This window comes from Dermochelys coriacea, chromosome 1 (assembly GCF_009764565.3).
Source record: "Dermochelys coriacea isolate rDerCor1 chromosome 1, rDerCor1.pri.v4, whole genome shotgun sequence".
In the NCBI taxonomy this organism is placed as follows: domain Eukaryota; kingdom Metazoa; phylum Chordata; order Testudines; family Dermochelyidae; genus Dermochelys; species Dermochelys coriacea.
The window spans coordinates 153,285,928-153,305,256 of record NC_050068.2 but is presented as its reverse complement, the minus strand read 5'-3'; the positions used below and the strand labels follow the sequence as shown (position 1 = coordinate 153,305,256).

Genomic DNA, 19,329 nt, shown 5'->3' with positions numbered 1-19,329 from the left:
CACTTTGGGAAAGTCCAAATAAAACTGTCGGCTGGTTCTCCATCTATTATTCTGTTGATGTATTCAAAGAATTCTATCACATTAGAGAGGCACAATCCTAAAATTAAAAATAATTACCCATCCATGTTCTGCTTTTCCAAATTATCTTTTAAAATGTGTTTATTAAATTATGACAAAGGTAACACAAATATTTAATAATAATACATTTTGAAAATGAAACCAGTTACTCACTGATTCCTTATTTTCACTAAAAGAAAAGGACTACTTGTGGCACCTTAGAGACTAACAAATACTCCTTTTCTTTTTGCGAATACAGACTAACACGGCTGCTACTCTGAAACCTTATTTTCACTAGTTTGCTTCAACACTTGAAGCAGATATTTTCCTTTCTTTTGCTTCTCGCTTGTCGGTGTGCCGCCTTAGGCTATAATTAAATCCAAATAAGAAATGACTAGGTCCGACTCCGTTTAGATTGTAAGATGTAAGGACAGGGCAACATCCTGCGCAACATTCCACCTTTTCCACATTATTAGTATTTAAAAAAAACCCAAACCCGTACGTGAGGGTGTCCAACTTGTGCCACCTCTCCGCGGGCTGATTTGCAGCAGGTGGCGGCTCGGCGCTGTCTAAAAATCAGACCCCTTTAACGTGTCTCATGTTGGGCACCCAAAAACGGAGGCACCCAACCCGATTATGCACTTTGCAAAAGTCAGGCCGTACCAAGTGCACGGACCCTGCCACTGAGGGCGCAGTTCCACGTGATGTCCCTGATCCGAGCCCCCCGCCCCCCGGGGGACAGCCCGGCCACCCGACTAGAGCAGCGACTGCCTCCCGCCGCCTCGCGGCCACTTGCCCCCCAAGCTCCGGGCCCGGGCTCCCTCCCGCGCGCTGCCCCAGCGCCAGGGCCATTCCCGGGCTGGGCTGCGCTCCGCCGCCCCGCCCCCTGCTGCTTGCCCCGCCCCTTCTCACTAGAGCCGCCCCGCCCCTCCGGCTCGCTCTCGAGACCCGTCCCCACCCGGGCTCGCGCCTGCCCCAGTCTCTGTCCGCACCCGACGATCTCCCCGCCCGCCTGCTCGCTCGCTGCCGCGTGCTTGGGCCTTTGCGCGTTAGCCCCGCCCCCCGCGCTGCCTTGAGGGAGCCGCCGCTCAGCTCGCGGGGTTGCGGACGGGGCTTGCCGGAAGGGTTCTCGTTCCGGTCCGCCGCAGCGGTTCTCTTCCGGTTCGGTATCCCCCATCATGGCGGCGGCGGCGGGCCCTGCGCCGAGCGGGCTCTGAGCTCCGCGGAGACTCCTGGCGCCGCCTTCTCTCCCCGACCCCTGCTGCCGGAGCTCGGCCGCTCGCGCCGGGTAGTGGGCAGCCGCCGCGGGGTCCCTGCGGCTGGTCGGGTCCTGGGGGGAGCCGGGGCCCCGCGCGCGCGCGCGCGCTTCCTGCCCAGGCTGACGCGCTGTCGCCCCCATGGCGCCGGTGCAGCTGGAGAGTAACCAGCTGGTCCCGGCCGGCGGCGGCCCCGCCTCGGCTCCGGCCCCCCCGGCTCCGGGCACCGCCACGGCGGCGGCCAGCCCCGGTTACCGGCTCAGCACCCTCATCGACTTCCTGCTGCACCGGACCTACGCGGAGCTGACGGTGCTGGCGGACCTGTGAGTGCCGCGCTCGGCGTCCCGCTCCCTGCCCCTGAGCCCTGTCCCTGGGGAGGGTGCTGGGTGCCCAGAGCTGCCCCTGCCCGAAGCCTGCACCCCGGGGGAGCTAGACCTTGCGCGGCTTTGTACCTGCTCCAGGTTCATCCTATCCCCTGCTAAATGCTTGTGGGGATCCGTCAAATGGGCTAAAAGGCGGAGAGCAGAGAACAAACTTGGACGGAAAACATTTAAATTTGCCTCTAAATTAATTCTAATGATATTGGAACTGGAAAGTTTTTAAATTATCTACATTAGTAATACCTTAAACTGAGAGATTCTTAAAGTCTCACACTCTTTTGTGCTTTAAAATAAAAAAAAAATAGCTTGGACAATGAGAACAAGCTAGTCCATCTTTGTCCTGTTTCCTCCTAATGTTGGTTGCTGCAGTGCTTGATGTGAAAACACAAACAAGGAGTGAACTTAAATCTGAGCAATTTGTTTAATTTAGTGTCTAAACCTCCTCTCATCTCTTGAGTTATTCTGATTAACGTTACAGGGTGGTGTGGGTGGGTATACAGAAAGGAGTAACTTATTGGGCCAATGAGAAAGTACCCATAGTTCTGTGCAGAACAAGAACTACTGAAGCTGATGATGCAAACTGTATATCCATGGACAAGCTTGCTCTCATGACATGCCCAGCCACTTTAGAATTTCAGCTGGTTTTGGAGATGCACATTTGTGGTGCACTGATTTTTTATAAATCCTATCTACAGGTAATCTGTAAAGAAAATAAACCATCTTGGTTCAGTGTGTAGTGTGTGTTAATTTGAGTTTTAGGGTTTTTATAGTAAAATGCACTGAATGCAAGTGCTACTGACTTCTTGCATTCTCACATTCAGTTAGCTCTGTGTATTATCAAAATATTTGCATGAGTCACACTGTGTACTATGCAAAAAGAAAAGGAGTACTTGTGGCACCTTAGAGACTAACAAATTTATTAGAGCATAAGCTTTCGTGAGCTACAGCTCACTTCATCGGGAAATGCATCCAATGAAGTGAGCTGTAGCTCACGAAAGCTTATGCTCTAATAAATTTGTTAGTCTCTAAGGTGCCACAAGTACTCCTTTTCTTTTTGCGAATACAGACTAACACGGCTGCTACTCTGAAAACTGTGTACTATGGTATCATACCAAACATTTCAACTTCATGTAATTAATACAAAATAAAAGTCAGGGTTAACAGTACTTGAAGAATATGTTGGACAGTTGATCTACTATTGAATTATAGACTGTCCAGGATCTCAACCAAATGTGAATGTCCTAGATTTTCAATGCATGCCACATGTTCTGTGCATTTGGCTAGCAGAGGGGCTCCTTAGCGCTATAAAATATGCTTATTTTTGCATGAAGATCTCCCTTGCTTAGAATTCACTGTCCCACACAAAGTACTGATATGTCCAGATGTGTGACCAAAAATGTAGTTTCCAAGTACAGAACAAAAAACGTTTTCTGCCCCAGAAGCTTACAATCTAAGCATGACAAGACACAACAGACTATTATAAATAGATGGGAGTTCAATAGAGACAACATTAGTCAGCATGATAGGTAGTGATCTGTGCACAATAGTGTCCTAACCATTGCAAAGCTTTTTCTAGGCATTATGACAAAAAAAAGTTTTGAAGAGGAATTTGGAGGTGGATAATGAGATAGCTTTGCGAATGTTTACAGGCAGCTCTTCCCAATCCACCTCATATCATTTGGGCCAAAAGTTATTCTTGTCTATTAAGTGACCTACATTAAATGAGTTAGTTGGTCTTTGACAACCATCCAGAAGACAGGATAATGAGCTACAGTGATTGGGGGCCTTAAGTACTTATTGATATACATATTGGCTAGCTCAGCAGAGAGGCAAAAGTCTTTCATCTTAAATTGATTCTTCTAATTCCAGTTTTAGGCAGGCTGGGAGAGCATAGTGGTGGATCTCATGCTGATGCTGTGTATTTTGCACCTGTTGTATGTATAGACAACTCTTATTTCTAAGGCTATCAAACTAGCACTTTTGTTGAACAGTAAAACTTGACAAATTTAGTTGCATGAATATGGAGAAATACTACAGAACATCTTGAAACACCCTTTCCAAAGTGTGTGGTGTATTCATGTTGGAGTAGTGTTAACTCTTAAATTTAATCATTACATAACAATAAGATCTCCTCACTGGATGCAAATGAATGTATAGCTAAATATCTAAGCGTTTGAAATGTAATATAACATTAAATAATGCTTTTATGTTTTTATTAGACTACCAAGAAAGACTGACATGGAAAGGTGAGTCACAACAAGTGGGCTATTAATGCATGCTTAAATTTAACGTTGAAGTGAGTGTGGGATCATTGAATTAAGAGAAAATATTTTATTTCAAGACTTGTCTGAATAAAAGATGATTTATTTTAAAAATGACTTCTTTATTGGATTGTTCTTCTGTTACTGTACAGAAGTAGCATTTTTCATGATAGCAATAGCAACGTTAATTTGAAACTACCTAGGATTGTTGGATTCTGTTACTAATGTGCTTCTGAACAGTTCTTTTCCCCAGCAAGAAGTGCAGTTCAGCTGAGGGCATTACCCTTCTGTGTGGGAAGATATAGGACATTAAAACTTGGAGGATGGGAGTGCCTAACCTGATATTGAATCTAGTGGGAAAGAGAATAAGAACCTAAACAAATACAGATGTGCCAAGAAGGAAATTCTACCAATGCGGGACTAGTAGCTGAAAAATGTACATAGAATAAAACCTCTTGTTTGCCCCTCCTATATAATAGGAGATCCACCTTTTCCTTAGACAACAGTTGAGGAAGCGTTGTTTTATGACTTGGGAATCTGTTTTCTTCAGAAATATATCCCTCTTTTTACTGAGGTCAAAGTACTGTACCTAATGTGCTTATTTTGGAGGTTTGAGTAGCTTCTGTAGAACCTGCCAGAATATGTAATGTTGGCTTCTTTACTATCTGTGTTAACTCTTTCTTATTGATCTAGTTTAGTTTGAAGATGTACACAGATCATTCAATCCCAATAATTCTAATGACAATTATATGGAAAATGCTATCTATCAAGTCAAGCCTGTACTTTGCATAATATGGCATAGATTTCAAATGTACAAAATTATTTAACAGGATTTAATCCAGGGGTGGGCAAACTTTTTCGCTTGAGGGACGCATATGGATATGGAAATGGTATGGCGGGCCAAGAATGCCCGGTGGGGGAGGGGTATTTTATGGGGTGTAGCATGGGGGGGCTCTATAAGGGATGTTACCAAGGCGGAGAGAGGGAGGGACTCATGGGGTGTGGTGCAATGGGGGGGGCTCTATGGGGCGGTACTGGGGACTCCGAGGGGTCCTGCAGGAAGTGACACCAAGCACCACAGGTGGAGGCAGCCTAGCTGAGACGGGTACGGCCCCTGGGTGTTTTTGAGGCTGTCGAGGGTGGGGCCATCGGAGGTGAGGAGGGGATTGGGCGTGCTGCTGCGTGGGGGGGGGGGCACTGCTGTGTAGGGGCGGGGTTCCAATCCCAGAAACAGCATGGTGAAGTTGTGACTGTGCGGTGTGGTTCTGCGTGCCGGAAGATAGTGCTCATCAAGGGAATTGTGAGTCGGGCAGGGGAGTGCTGGGCGGAGCCAGGCAAGGCCCTGACCTTGCTCCCCAGCGGGAGCTTGAGGGCTGGATAAAAAGTCGGATGTGCCGGAAGCGGCCCATGGGCCGTAGTTTGCTCACCCTTGGTTTAATCTTTTCCACCACCAGATCCTGGTTTCAGGGGAGTCAAAAATTGGGATGTTTTCTTGAGAATTCTTTTTTCCTCTTCTCTTGAAGACACGCTGCGTGCCCAATATTCCCCTCTCCTTTCATTTTTAATGTTCCATGTTTCTTACAATTGTTACTCCATTTGCTACAGGCAGTGGTGTTCAACATGTATCTTTAACCCCTGTGGAAGTTCAGTGGGGGGTAGAGTGGCATACATGGCTGTTGTGGCATTTGTGAGTTTAATTGGAACTTGCTTTGTGAGGCTCACACAGTCAAGTTGGTCAGTAGACTGAATCAGCTTGGATGTCTATCACCAGGTGGGGGAGAGGTAGGAGAAAAGAAGGACAATGTTGTATGGTTACAGAGACGCACAAGCAATCTGTTGTGTCTGAAATAGAATTGTGATATTTGGATCAGTATGTGGTAAGCTGCAGTGTGATATTAGGATGTGTTTTTGTTGTCTGATGCCATTTGGTGAAGTGGTTCTCTAGCTCTTTAAGGTTGCCTACAATTGCTGTAAGGGATGTTGCTTATTAATCAGCTTACTCAGTTGCTCCTGCATATGAGAGCTGCCATAGCAGCAGTAATAATGCAGAGAAATTTAAGTGTCAGACTCCTGAACCTCTTAAAGGAATAGTGGTTGCTTGCAGGATGCTGTCTTGATGACAGGCAGTATACACCCATCAGTGATGAAGGCGTGATACTTGGCAGGCTTAAACTTAACATGGATTTTAATTAGAGCTTAAGTCCCTTTCTAGGATTTTCTTCTTGAGGACCCCTTGATAAGCAAAGCTTGTAGGAAGTTATGGATCCTGATATTTTAGGATCTTTTTGAAAGATATGCAATTTTATTATATACAATGGACACCACTAATATTAAATTCTAACTGCTCCACATAGATAAGAGTAAATTACTTTCAGTATTACATACAATAATACAAAATAGCAGTTGGACAGGAAACTACCTTGATGATATATTACAGTGGTACTGAGAACTCATTTGTAATGCAGTGGGGAAACTATGGGTTTGGGTTTTGATAACAGGTAACTTGTGCATTCTCACTGTTCATAATTCCTGTTTCCTTCCTTGCTCTCTAGTGACATATAAAGAAGAGTATATTTTTGATCTAAGTGAATCAATGACTTATATCATACATATTTTTAAATTGAATTTGCAGTACGTCAACTCTTAAGGGTCCTGCTTTCCAATGTTTACAAATAGAAGTTGAATTCTCATTCCTGCTTTACATCAGCAAAGAGTTCCTACTGGGAAGTATTAAAAGAAAACTCTTGTTCAGATACTTTGAATAGCTATATAAACTTTCAGTTTTCCAAAATAATCTGTGTTTTTAGTCAGTGAATGAGGTGTTGTGTCTCAACAATAGTAGATGTCATTTTAATTTGCATTAAGGGCCCTGTCTACACAAGAGGATTGAAAGAATCTACTTTTTTAATTTAAAAAGCAAAACTTTTGAACTTTGTTTTAACGTAAGGTTTTAGTAATTAAAAAATAAATATTAAGTTACAGTAATAGCTCTGAAACATTGACTGACTTTGCTTCCTAATGGCAAGACAGTTATTTACTCCTCCTTCACTCTTAATCTACCTTCTGGACAATTTTTTTTATACTTGCTAAATATCCATTAATACAGAGGAGCAGGCTTTTTAGTGATCTCTCTTATGTAGTGATCAGAAAATTTGTTATGCTCTTTTATACTTTCAAGTTTTATACAGGCTTTACACTAGCTTTTTGAAGCGCCATCTTTATCAAACAATATGTCTCCTAATAAAGCCAGATGTAAGCTCATAATCTAAGAACAAAGAGTGTAGGTCACATTTATATAATGGGGGACTATATCTTGGAATGCAGTGGCTCTATAAAAGGCTTTTAAGGATAGTGATGGATAACCAGTTGAATCTGAGCTCACTGTTCAATGCTCTAGCTAACGGGGCCCATGATAAACTGGGGACTATATACTACTACTAGTGGTAATAGCAGGAGGGTGGTATTACCTCTGTATAGGACATTAGTGAGAATACTAATGAGAGAAGGGAGAAGAAGGAATTCTATGTCCTGTTCAAAAAGGATGTTGAAAAATTGGAGAAGGTTCAGAAAAGAGCTACAAAAAGGATTTGCAGTCTGGAAAATAACACTATAGTGTGATTTAAGGGGCTCAACCTTCCCTAGCATAGACTAAATAGATTATGAGATGACTAGATCGTGACTAGAAATACCTACATGAGCCAGAGATTTCTTGTAATAGAAGGCTCTTTGTATCTTCCTGGTAGATTAATGAGAACCAGTGGTTGGAAACTGAAGCTAGAAAATTTCAGATTAAAACAAGATGCAAATTTTTAAATGTAACTGTTAGAACATGTTGCCTATGGATGTGGTGGTTTCTCCATCACTTGAAGTCTTACAAGACAGGATATATTTCTAAAACATATGCTTTAGTACCAACAATTTTTTTTGGCTTGATGCAGAAATTACTGGATGAGGTTCTGTGTTCTGTGTTTTGCAGGAGGCCAAACTAGGTTATCATAATGGTCCCTTCTGGCCTTAAATTTATGTATCTTTATGGGCTACAATTTTTTTTTTTTTTTTTTTTTTTTTTTTGGTAAATTGCTTAATGTAGCTTAAACCTTACACAATTTTTTTTGCTGTAAATGCTGCTGCAAGTTCAAAGTAACTCTTTGGAAGTCAATAGGTTCTGACCAAATTATGTGAGATCAGAAGCTTCCCGTACAGTTAATGGCGTCTTACAGACTGGAATGAAAGCGTGAACTGAGATCCAAGTTTTACTCTCTACCTTTCTTATCTGCTGTAGACAGGCTTCTGCTGTGGTGAAGAGTACAGATGGGGCTATGGATATAGGCTGTGGCCAGTATCTAATAGAGTAATCGTTAAAAATGTGGGGGGAGGGGGAGAAGACTGGACATGTAGCATTTCTGCAAGTGAAGAGGAAAAAAACAAAAGTCTCAGGAAGGCATCCTGAATTTTGACTCCTCAGCACCACGCCCTGATGTATAAAAAGATTAAACCATGTTGTGGGGAAAAAAGCTGAACAATTGAAATTGATGCTACATTATGCAAAGTATAAACTTTACTTCATGCATGGCATTTTCAATGTAATTGTCTTTAGCAAACTGAACTGCACCTTTGTGAGATGCTCCAGTACTGACTTAACTTTTGATTTTTTTTATTTTTATTTTGCAGAAAAATAGAAATAGTGCAGTTTGCAAGCCGCACACGTCAGCTGTTTGTTCGATTATTAGCCTTAGTAAAATGGGCTAACAATGCTGGGAAAGTGGAAAAATGTGCGGTAAGTTAGCAACTTAACTTGGTATAAAATGATCTAAAACTTGCGGTGGGCTTTTTAGTACCTTCTGAATAGATTATAAAATGCTCACATTAAAAAAAATCATGACTGCATATTGTCTTCAATATTATTTTATCAGGAGTGAAAACATTAGGAGGTTAGGAGATGGGGTGGGGGTGAAGGGCAGGAGCATTGATCTTATCATTAGTTTTTATTGTTACACTTGGTTGCGTTATGTAGGCACTGTGAGATAGTAAAGTCCTGCTGTTGGTTAATTGAGTTCAAAGTCCAGCATGTTGCAAAAAGTCAGTTTATTGGCAGAATATAAATAAGTATGGTGGTAATCCAGTAACAGTCTGCAAATGAACTGCCACAAACATACCATAGTATGTAGGAGTGGAAACCTCTGCTGTGGAGTACAAGCTGAAACCAAATGATTCTCCTTAACATTCCATCCAAAATACTAGACACACAAGGTGGATGAGATATCTTTTTTTATTGGACCAATGAGTACATTTCCCAGACCTGAAGACGAGATCTGTGTAAGCACAAAAGCATGTCTCTTTCACCAATGGAAGTTGGTTCAATAAAAGATATTACCTCACCCACCTTGTCTCTAAAATATACTGGGACTGACACGGGTACAGCAACGCTGCCTCCAAAATACTCTTCTTCTTATAATTCTGGTGATGGAGATCCCATAGATGAAGCATTTGTGAAATTACTTTAAAAAAAAAAAAAAAAAAAAGCCTTCCAAGTCCCATTCACATTTTCCACATGCTCTGTGAAGAGAAGTAGAGAGAGCTGCCACCCACTAATGGAAGTTCTGTTCTCAGGAAACTTTAAATTGTAGTGCAAAGGCAGGAGCTAGGACTGTTCCTGCTAAGCTCCCTGAACTTGTCTTCCTTCCCTAGGAGTTTCTTAAATTCAGACTTGAACCACCCTGTAGTAGAAGTGAAATGAGGTACTTACCTTTGATTAAAGAGTAGGAATCTGGTATTTTTATCTGTAAAGGATTTGGTGATGGGAGAAATAAAATGTATAAATGTCCTTGAGTAAGTATTAATTTAAGAAACTACCAAAATATTCCTTTCACCTCACCCCAAATATAGGCTTTTTTGAATTGTGGGAGGTGAGGGGGAGAGAAGGGGGAAATTTAGAGATACTTTGGGCAAGGGATTGACTTCAGCAGTCAGTATTTTTTTTTTCTCTTTTTTTTATAGATGATATCAAGTTTTCTAGATCAACAAGCTATCCTTTTCGTGGACACTGCTGATCGTCTGGCATCACTAGCTAGGGATGCTTTGGTTCATGCTCGCCTGCCCAGTTTTGCTATCCCATATGCTATTGATGTGTTGACAACTGGGTCATATCCACGTCTCCCAACATGTATAAGGGTAAATGTCTTTACAGTATAGCTGAAAAAGATCCCTCCTAAAATATCTTATCAGGTAACAAACACAAATTAGTGAAACTAACAGTGTCAAACATCTTTCTCCTCCTGTAATTACTGCAGATAAAGTACATATTTCTCTTTAAAGTGCATGCTAATACAGAATTAATTATAAAATGTGCAAAATTCTAACTTGTTTTTGTTTAGAATATTTCTTATTAACAAGCTAACTTTTCCCTATCAAGGATTCTATCTTGCTAGACTACTTCTGCTCTAGGACCCAACATAGTAACAAACCTTTTTCCTTTTTTATTTGTCATTTATTAGTATTTGCACACGCTAAACCAAAACCCCAGAAAAATATACAACTAACCTAAAATGAGATTGAAATCTGCTGCTCACACTGTCTCTGGTTGTAGCTATGATCCTCTTAATACATGCTATTATAGTATCCCTCCAGGATTAAACAGCTGCCTTTTTTGTATCTAGAGATCCATGGACCTTCAGCTATCTTTAATACTGATTTGTAATTTCCTTGTTTAGCTTGCATTCTAGTTAAGCACGCTTTTCTGAAGTCATGTAAGATCATAGACCTTTAGATTATTTTTCTTTTAAATATAAAAATCTGACTATCAGCCTTCATGTTTGTAGCAATATCATTTAAGAATACTAAGGCAACTTGATGTACAAGGTCTGGAATAGTCTAAAGTGGACTGAGTTTAGTGATTTCTTCCTAAATATAAGGTGATTTGTCTAGGGCACAATCCAGTTCACTGGAAGGCAAATTCAAGAGGCTATATAGAATGCATGTTTTAAAACTACCTGCTTAAGTATAAATACTGCCTCCTATTCTACTTTCAGACTTCCAGTCTTAGTCTTCTCTATCATTTATGAAAGTTAATTTATTTAGTAGTGGTTTTACTTCGGTTTGAGAGATATAGACATGTTGATACTTACCTTAACAGGATAAAATAATTCCTCCTGACCCAATAACAAAAAATGAAAAGCAAACCACACTTCATCAGCTAAACCAGATTCTTCGACATCGACTGGTGACTACAGATCTTCCTCCACAGTTGGCGAACCTTACAGTTGGTAAGGACCTGAAGTTACTTTTAAAGACTCAATTGTTTCAGGCTAAATAAAATAGTGATTTTAGACTTTTAACTAAAACATGACTGGGAAAAAGTTTCTAAGCATCTAAAAAGGTTGAAACCCTGCCCCTATGTGACATTAGCGTACATACATCCCACAGCCTGAAAGAATTGGGAGCCATATAATCTTATTTAAACCCACCGTACAAATCTCCAAAAAGCCCTACTTTGACAACAGAAGGAAAGGTTGCTCTTCTGTTTTGACTGTAGCATTGGTTTCATGAGCCATTGTTTTTTATATTTCTGCATAGTTTCTACTGATCAGGGGTCTGCTTCTACTCTGTGTCCTCCCCTACTGATGTTTGGTAGACAAAATGGCCTCTCCTTTCTGTTTCTTCCCACCCTCATTTCCTGTGGCTCATTTTCCCATTTTTAACTAAAAACCTGATTTTAGCAACTAGGGTTTTGCATTTAAAATTGTCCATTAATGCATGTAATAGTAAATATGAAGTCATTGAAACTTCAGTATTGGATCCATTTTTCTCTAGGCAGGGTAACTGACTTGGGTTTTTAATCTTTGAATTTTCTGGATTTGTCAGTTACTCTGTCTAAATGTGTAGTATTCGGTAAAAATTTCAAAAGTACTTAAGTGACTCTGTTCCTTTTGAAAATTTTACCCATTGTGGTCTTTGTAAAAGAACGGCAAGTTATATAATCGTATGGCATACTTAGTCACATGATTGCAGTGGCCCTTGAGTGGAAGGATGGTCCAGTGGCTATGGTGCTAATCTGAGATTTGGGTTCAATTCCCTGTTCCACGATAGACTTCCTTTGGACCTTGGGCAAGTCAGTCTTCTGTGCCTTGGTTCCCTATCTAAAGTAGAGATAATACTGCTCACAAAGGTGTTCTTGGAATAAATATTTAAGACAGATAGATGGCCTAAATAGCCTTGCTTGTGTGTATGTCAGAATCTCTCTCACCTGCGGATGGAGCTATAAAAGGTCAAACTTGGTATGGGTAGCCTTCATCAAGGTGCATTACTTCTACTAAAGTTGGGTGTCTTGTTCACAAATTTGTAAATGCTTGAACTGTCACTTGGGGGCACGCACGGGGCACTTTGTACACTTGTGTGCATTAAAGAATAAAAAGATAAGGCTAGAATTTCAGGCTTGGTCTACAATGAATGGTGTTATTGGCATAGCCATGTCAGTAAGGGTGTGAAAAAACAATTGTTCAGACCAGTGCAGACACAGCTATGTTATTCAGGGAAGCGGTGTTTCTGCACTGACAGGAAAAACTTCTTCTATCAGAGTAGGCTGTATCTACAGTAGAGGGGTGTTCTGGTATAGTTTCCATAAGTGAAGATGCACTCTTAGTGATTGGTGAAGTAGTTCATTAGCCTTTCTTTTCTGGAAATGTTAAACTACCTGTTAAATATTTTTTTCATGTGATTCATTGTCTGCAGGCTGCTCAGGAGATAATCTATACTGAACTGGCAGGTGTGTTACAAGTCTTGACTAAAGTAATACTGTTTAAGGAAATTTACATGGGATGTGCCCACACTGTGCTGGCTGGTATTTCTGCTTTCATAAACATTAATAGTTGACTAAATTTTTGTAGAAATGCATGTAGCAGACTAGGGATCATAAAAGATTAATTTTGTTTTATATTGGGAGTCTTCTTGCACTTTAAAGTGTGAGGGCCTGTTTAGCATGCTGAGCATAAAAAAAAAAAAAAAAAACCTAGCTTGAACTTTCTCCTAGCTAATGGCCGTGTGAAATTTCGAGTTGAGGGGGAGTTTGAAGCTACCTTGACAGTGATGGGAGATGACCCTGATGTTCCATGGCGCCTCCTCAAACTGGAAATTCTGGTTGAGGACAAAGAGACTGGAGGTAACATCAAAAGTCTTTTATTTTTACGTTCTTAATGTTGATCTGGGGAGCTGCTCTGAAAATGGTGTTTTATTAATCAGCATTAAAACTAATTGTACAGCCTATGTTTGCACTCCACCAACTTGATATGGATAAATCATACATATTGTCCAGTTTTTCACCACCTTGCTCTGTGTACTTTGTACCTTTAGGGGTACAGTCTCAATGGAATTTCCCCAAATATAGTGAGAAAACTGTTTCTTTTCAGTAGAACCTAAGTTGCTAAATATCTTTTAATCTTTTGGAAGCTCTTCAGTGTGGTAGTCTTTTCCTAAAATGACTTGATGTCTAGATCTCTAATATGAACTATTTTTAATTCATGGAAGATGGTCGAGCTTTGGTTCATAGTATGCAGATCAGCTTTATTCATCAGTTGGTTCAGTCTCGACTCTTTGCTGATGAGAAACCGCTTCAGGACATGTACAGCTGCCTACGTATCCTTTCAAAGATTGCTTTTTAGTAGAATGATGTAATAGCCTCACCATCTAGTGATTAGAACTCAAAAGAGAACATAAATGCTGTTAAGCTCCAGGATAATGCCCATTAGCGTAGAGGAAATGGTCTTTGGGGTTATTCTCATGGTCCAGCAGGAAAGATTCATTGCAAGAAGCAGTGTCTAATACTTACCTGGATTGTGTCATTCACTTGATTGTTCAGGTCACCTGGAAGCAAACAGGATGGGTAGCTTTGTGTACTAAACTGTTTACCCCTACAACACTTGGGTAGCTACATGTGGCAAATGATCTAGAATAAAATGCTGACTTTCAAGGTGCAGTAGCCAACAATCTTTATTGACTAATAGGTGCAACAAAAGTCTACAAACTGTGGACAGTAAAGTGGAAAATAATTTATGCACAAGTCATTACATTGACTTTGTTCACACAAGGGATAAATTAATATTTGGGTAGTGTGAAATACTTGTCAAAGAAACAAGTGATTCTATGCAAAAATAAAAACGTTCTTAAGATAAGCTTGTAGTGTAACAACAGAATGTAAGTTTTTCTACCAACTTCATTATGAACTGCATTTTTTGTAATAATCACCCTTCACCCAAAGGCAGTCTGATTTCAAATATCTGAAGCAGTTAAACTTCTAGGGTACTCTTTTCTAAGACAGGATGCTATGCAAGAAGTTAGATAAAGACAGCTTTGAGAAATACTTGACACTGTACAAAATAAATACTTGGTGCTAGTTTATCTGTTTTGGGGAAGCAATAAGCATCTATAAAGGACCATAGAAAAGATTTGTGGTGATCTGTTTTCTTACTGTGAATTGGTATAGCATACAGAGGGTGTTTGTATTTGCTTAACTCCATTCATTAGACTCCTTCTGCTTATCGCTTCAATTAGAAGTTTTGCATTCACAAACACTAATGCTGATTCGGGAACGTTGGGGTGACCTTGTGCAAGTGGAACGATATCATGCAGGGAAGTGTCTCTCACTCTCTGTTTGGAAGTAAGTTAAATAATTTCAAGGACTTATTTATGCTGAAAGACATGCAAGAAAACTCTTAAATGTTGGTGTATTTGTAATTAATAAACTTAGCCAGAATTTTCAAACTTGAATTTTGAAAGCTAGGTCTCCTCAACTACCATATTTAATCACCTAAATATGTGGTCTGAATTTCAGAAATGCTGAGCACCTTCACATCATATTGACTTAGGTGGGGATGGTGGGTGCTGAGTACCTCAGAAAATTGAACCACATTTATTTAGGTGCCATATATTAGCTAGCGTAACTGTTGATGCTGTTTTGATTCATATATCTAATATGCTTTAATCTGACATCTTACTTGATATCTTGCAAGTAGTGAGTCTTGTAAGCTAATTTATGTGCTCAGTTTAAATATTTCATTTTATCACTATTTTTCTAATCCCTTTTAATGTAGCGCAACTGGCTTACTGTTTTCTGTGCAGTGCTTTCGTAAACAAATATTGACTACTGAAGAAACATCTTCCTCCTCACTATGATTATGCTAGCTGTAATATCACCACATGGCTTGGAGTGCTTCAGCAAGAATAACCTTTAGAATGTTTTAAAATATAAAATTATTTAATATTGCATTTTTTAAATTTTAAGCCAACAGGTAGTTGGGAGAAAAACAGGAACTGCATCTCTTCACAAGGTCACCATTAAAATTGATGAGAGTGATGTCTCAAAACCCTTGCAAATTTCCCATGAACCTCCCCTGCCAGCTTGTGACTCCAAATTAATGGAAAGAGCCATGAAGGTAAGGCTCTCCAGCTGCAGCAGGCATTTAGTTTTCTAAATCAACATTTATAACTATATTGAGTTGATACATAGTCTCACTACTAGATTCTATTTAAAGAGTTCAGACTCTAGTTCAGCATCAAATTCTGTTCTCTGTTAGGTGCCATTTCTTTTGTGACCTCCACAAATTGCTAATCTAGAGGATATTTCAGAAATTTTATAGTAATCTTTGAATGCCTCACTTACTGTATCACAAAGGGGTGGTAGAAACTATGGCAAAGAGTTTAAAAAGTAACTAGTGATTTTGTGTGGCCAGCTTGAGACATCCTGAAAGGCCTAATTTTCAGGAGTTCCCACATACTCGCCCTCTGAAAATAGGCCTCTTCAGAGTGTCTCAAGTTGGCCACCCAAAACTACTAGTCATGTTTGAAAACCTTGGCCTATATTTGTAAGTATTATCTTAAAAGTTTAATACATATTCAGTTTTTAGAAATGTACAACTTAATTCTGCACAGTAACTGTAGATAATCTCACCCGTCTGTTTTACTGAATCTTTAATCTACTAATGCCTCTGATCTTAAACTAACAAAATATGTGGGGATTGTCAGAGTGGTCTGAAATAAATAACTATAACACTCATTCCTATTTGGGTGCGATATTTACTTTGGTAACTTCCATTGACATGGTCTTTGTTAAGTTTGGCAAAACAAATCTCTGTTGTCCTGCGTTTTTAAGTAATTAAGTCTTTTGTAATTTCCTTGTCAAGTCAGATTGTGACATGCTGATACCAGTGCTTACCATAAAAAGTAAGCAATAGAAATAGTTAACTAAGGTTAGTTATGATTCTCAAACCATCATGAACATCCTTACAGTGGGAAATCTTTACAGCACAAAACAAACCTTAACTCTGCCTCTATAGAAGTAACACTAGCCCCGATCTTCCATTCTTTGTTCTCTTCATACCTAAGGCTTGATCCTGTCAACCCTTTCATTGTAAGGATGAAGGACTCTGCACCCCGCAGTCTTTTAAGAAGTTTGGACAACAGTTGGCTGATAGCCACTGATGTAGTAACTGTACCATGACCTTCCTCCCACTTTCCGGCTTACTTCATAACAGATACAGGAAGTTTACGGTGTAATTATCCAGGCCCCAAGTCAGAAAAGCACATGCTTAATTTTCAACATGTGTGTAAGTCCCACTGACATCAGTGGAACTCAAGCATGTGTTTGAGCACCCTTCCTAAAACAAGACTGCAGTTTATAGAGGTATGTGTGAAGCCATTTTCAGTTCATGACTTACCACACACTGGCTCATTTCATCTCACTGTTATAACTTGGTGGTCTGAGCCTAGACACCTTGTATGCATAGTTATGGACTCCCTCTGTATTTATTGTTAATTGCATAATAATCACATTGGGTAGATTGACAGTAAGACATCATAGTAATAAGGGCCTAAACAAAACAAAAATCTTAAGACAGATGAATCTATGGAGTCTTAATGGGGAATGATGACTTGAAGTAAGCTGTTTGTCTAAGCGGGCTATTCTACAACCATACAAAAACCACAACAAATATTATACAAGAAACTGGAGTCATCCAATATATGATTATCAGGAAGGAGTTCCACTGCTATTGGTCACTGAGTTGAAACCCTTTGTTATGGATGGGTAAGATTTGTTTCTGAGAGCTTGTCTTGCATGCTATAGTATTAGCAAAAGTGTGAATTTAAACCACTATAGTTATATTGATGTAACCCTGAGTAGACACACTTTTATTCTGGTATAAAGAGGACATTTTTCAGGTTAGCTTCTGTCTTTTTGGAAATGGTTTAAGCTAAGCCAAAAAAAGCCACTCTTACTCCAAAATAAAGTGTTTTCACATGAGCAGTTATACCAGTATAACTTTTGAATCTTTTCTCTGCAGACAAGCTGTAAGTTCTTCTAGTTGTCTCTCCCCCAATTATCCTTCAGTGTTAAGTTGCTGCTCTAGGGGCAGAGCTAAGGTTATTTTGATGTTGGCCAGACATATTTCAGTTGTGGGTACAAATTTATGGTGTATTAAGGTTCACCGAGAATAGTACAGTAAACCAATTTAAAATGTTCACTTGTAAAGTTAGGAAGTCTTATTCAAATGTATTACAAGTTCCTCTCATAGTACCTAGATTTTTTTAAACTTGCTCTTGTAATTTTATTTCTACAGATTGACCACTTATCAATAGAAAAACTCTTAATAGACAGCGTGCATGCGAGATCTCATCAGAAACTTCAGGAGCTGAAAGCCATCCTTAAAAGCTACAATGTTAATGACAATTGTATGTGTGTTTGTCATGACTTCTACATTTAATCTTATTTCTTTTATTGTAAATGGTTTTGTCATCTTTGTCCCCCTCATTTCTCAGTTCCTTGTTTCTCAGTGCTTCTTTTAGCTTAAGTTTTTAAAAAAAATAAAATGTATTCACAAGCAGCAAGATATGGTTTCAAGTCATCATACATTGATAGCTGCTTTGGAAAGTTTCAGAGTAGCAGCCGTGTTAGTCTGTATTCGCAAAAAGAAAAGGAGTACTTGTGGCACGTTAGAGACTAACAAATTTATTTGAGCATAAGCTTTCACGAAAGCTTATGCTCAAAATAAATTTGTTAGTCTCTAAGGTGCCACAAGTACTCCTTTTCTTTTTGGAAAGTTTACGTACTTAACGTGTTCCCAGCAGATATCTAATTTTACATATAGCACAGAAGCTAAAATTTGTAGTGCATTATGTTTTGGATGGAGGGGCTGAAGTCTTCTAGTCTGAAACTTGTTGTATTCAAAAGAAATAAGTCCTTTCACTGACTTCAGTAGCCTTTGGACTGAGCACTTAGGTCTGATCCAACTCCTATTGAAACTGATAGCAGTTGGATAGGGTCTTCAGTGTTCTTTATGCATCCTGTTATTAGTAGGTGTTAGGGATTTGACCATTCTCCCTTAACTATAAAATGCTTTTCTGGCTGCTTTTCCAGCATTAACCTTGTTTCAACATAGGGGCCTTTTTCTTGCAACTCCTTACTTGCATGAGAAATGAGGTAAATGTGCAAATAGTCCTGCTGAATTTGATGGGAGTACTTACAAGTGAGGATTACTGGTATGGACTGGCAGGATTAGGACCCTAGGTTTGATTGACTGTGATGGGCCATTGTTTAATTAAATGGATCAGAATGTCATGTGCAACATAGTAATTTTAATTTTTATTTAGCATTTATTGAGACGGCTCTTCCAACTCTTGTTATTCCAATTTTGGAGCCATGTGGTCGATCAGAATGTCTTCACATTTTTGTAGATCTTCATTCTGGAATGTTTCAACTAATGCTTTATGGAATTGGTAAGTAGGTGAAATAGGTCATACTTAATACTTCATAAAGGCTCTAATCTTGCTTCCTTTATATGAGTAAACTTCATGTGAGTGATTCCACTGACTCCATGGAACTATGTAGATGAATAAGGCTTACACGAGTGAATGTTGCAGTCTTGGTCTAAAATTAGGTATATAAATTTACAAATCCTTAATGTGACTGGATTTGCAATTAATTTAAGATATTTTGAATACTTAATCCTTTTACAATACATACTAAATAGTTAGGCTTTGTTTAAATTGCATGTTTTGTATGATTCATCATGATTGGATGGTGCTTTTATTGGATGGAGTGATTTAATGCACATTTTATTTAGAGTTCTGTGTAAACAACTGGTGTGACCTAACAGGTTTTAAGATTCTTCTCCTGTATGTGTGTATTCAGCGTGGCTAACAGGTTCGGTGACTTAAGTTTCAAATTGTATGAGGAAAAGTGGAAATAAGTTAGTTTTTCAGAACAGTATAACTAATTTTTTGTGCTGGGGTAGTATTTCAAGAGTTATTGCTCACTTTTAAGTGTGTATATATACAAAAATGCGGATATGTGTATCAAATTAGACAGAAATACAAGAAGTTGTCTCTTAC

General features: G+C 39.5%; 1 protein-coding gene across 2 annotated transcripts in view; it reads left to right on the top strand.

Annotated features, from left to right (window-relative positions):
- The first annotated feature begins 1,137 nt into the window (after positions 1-1,137).
- The window catches only part of MED14 (mediator complex subunit 14), a 50,472-nt gene continuing 32,280 nt past the window's right edge, over positions 1,138-19,329 (top strand). Inside the window, exons 1-11 of one of the 2 annotated variants that reach the window (XM_043505861.1) lie at positions 1,138-1,636; positions 3,913-3,939; positions 8,626-8,731; positions 9,952-10,125; positions 11,087-11,216; positions 12,980-13,108; positions 13,474-13,581; positions 14,470-14,602; positions 15,227-15,377; positions 17,559-17,670; positions 18,589-18,714. In XM_043505861.1, the coding sequence (XP_043361796.1) occupies positions 1,455-1,636; positions 3,913-3,939; positions 8,626-8,731; positions 9,952-10,125; positions 11,087-11,216; positions 12,980-13,108; positions 13,474-13,581; positions 14,470-14,602; positions 15,227-15,377; positions 17,559-17,670; positions 18,589-18,714 (1,378 nt within the window). In that variant the 5' untranslated portion in view covers positions 1,138-1,454. The remainder of the gene's footprint in view (positions 1,637-3,912; positions 3,940-8,625; positions 8,732-9,951; positions 10,126-11,086; positions 11,217-12,979; positions 13,109-13,473; positions 13,582-14,469; positions 14,603-15,226; positions 15,378-17,558; positions 17,671-18,588; positions 18,715-19,329) is intronic. The other variant, XM_038392216.2, reaches the window with a different exon arrangement.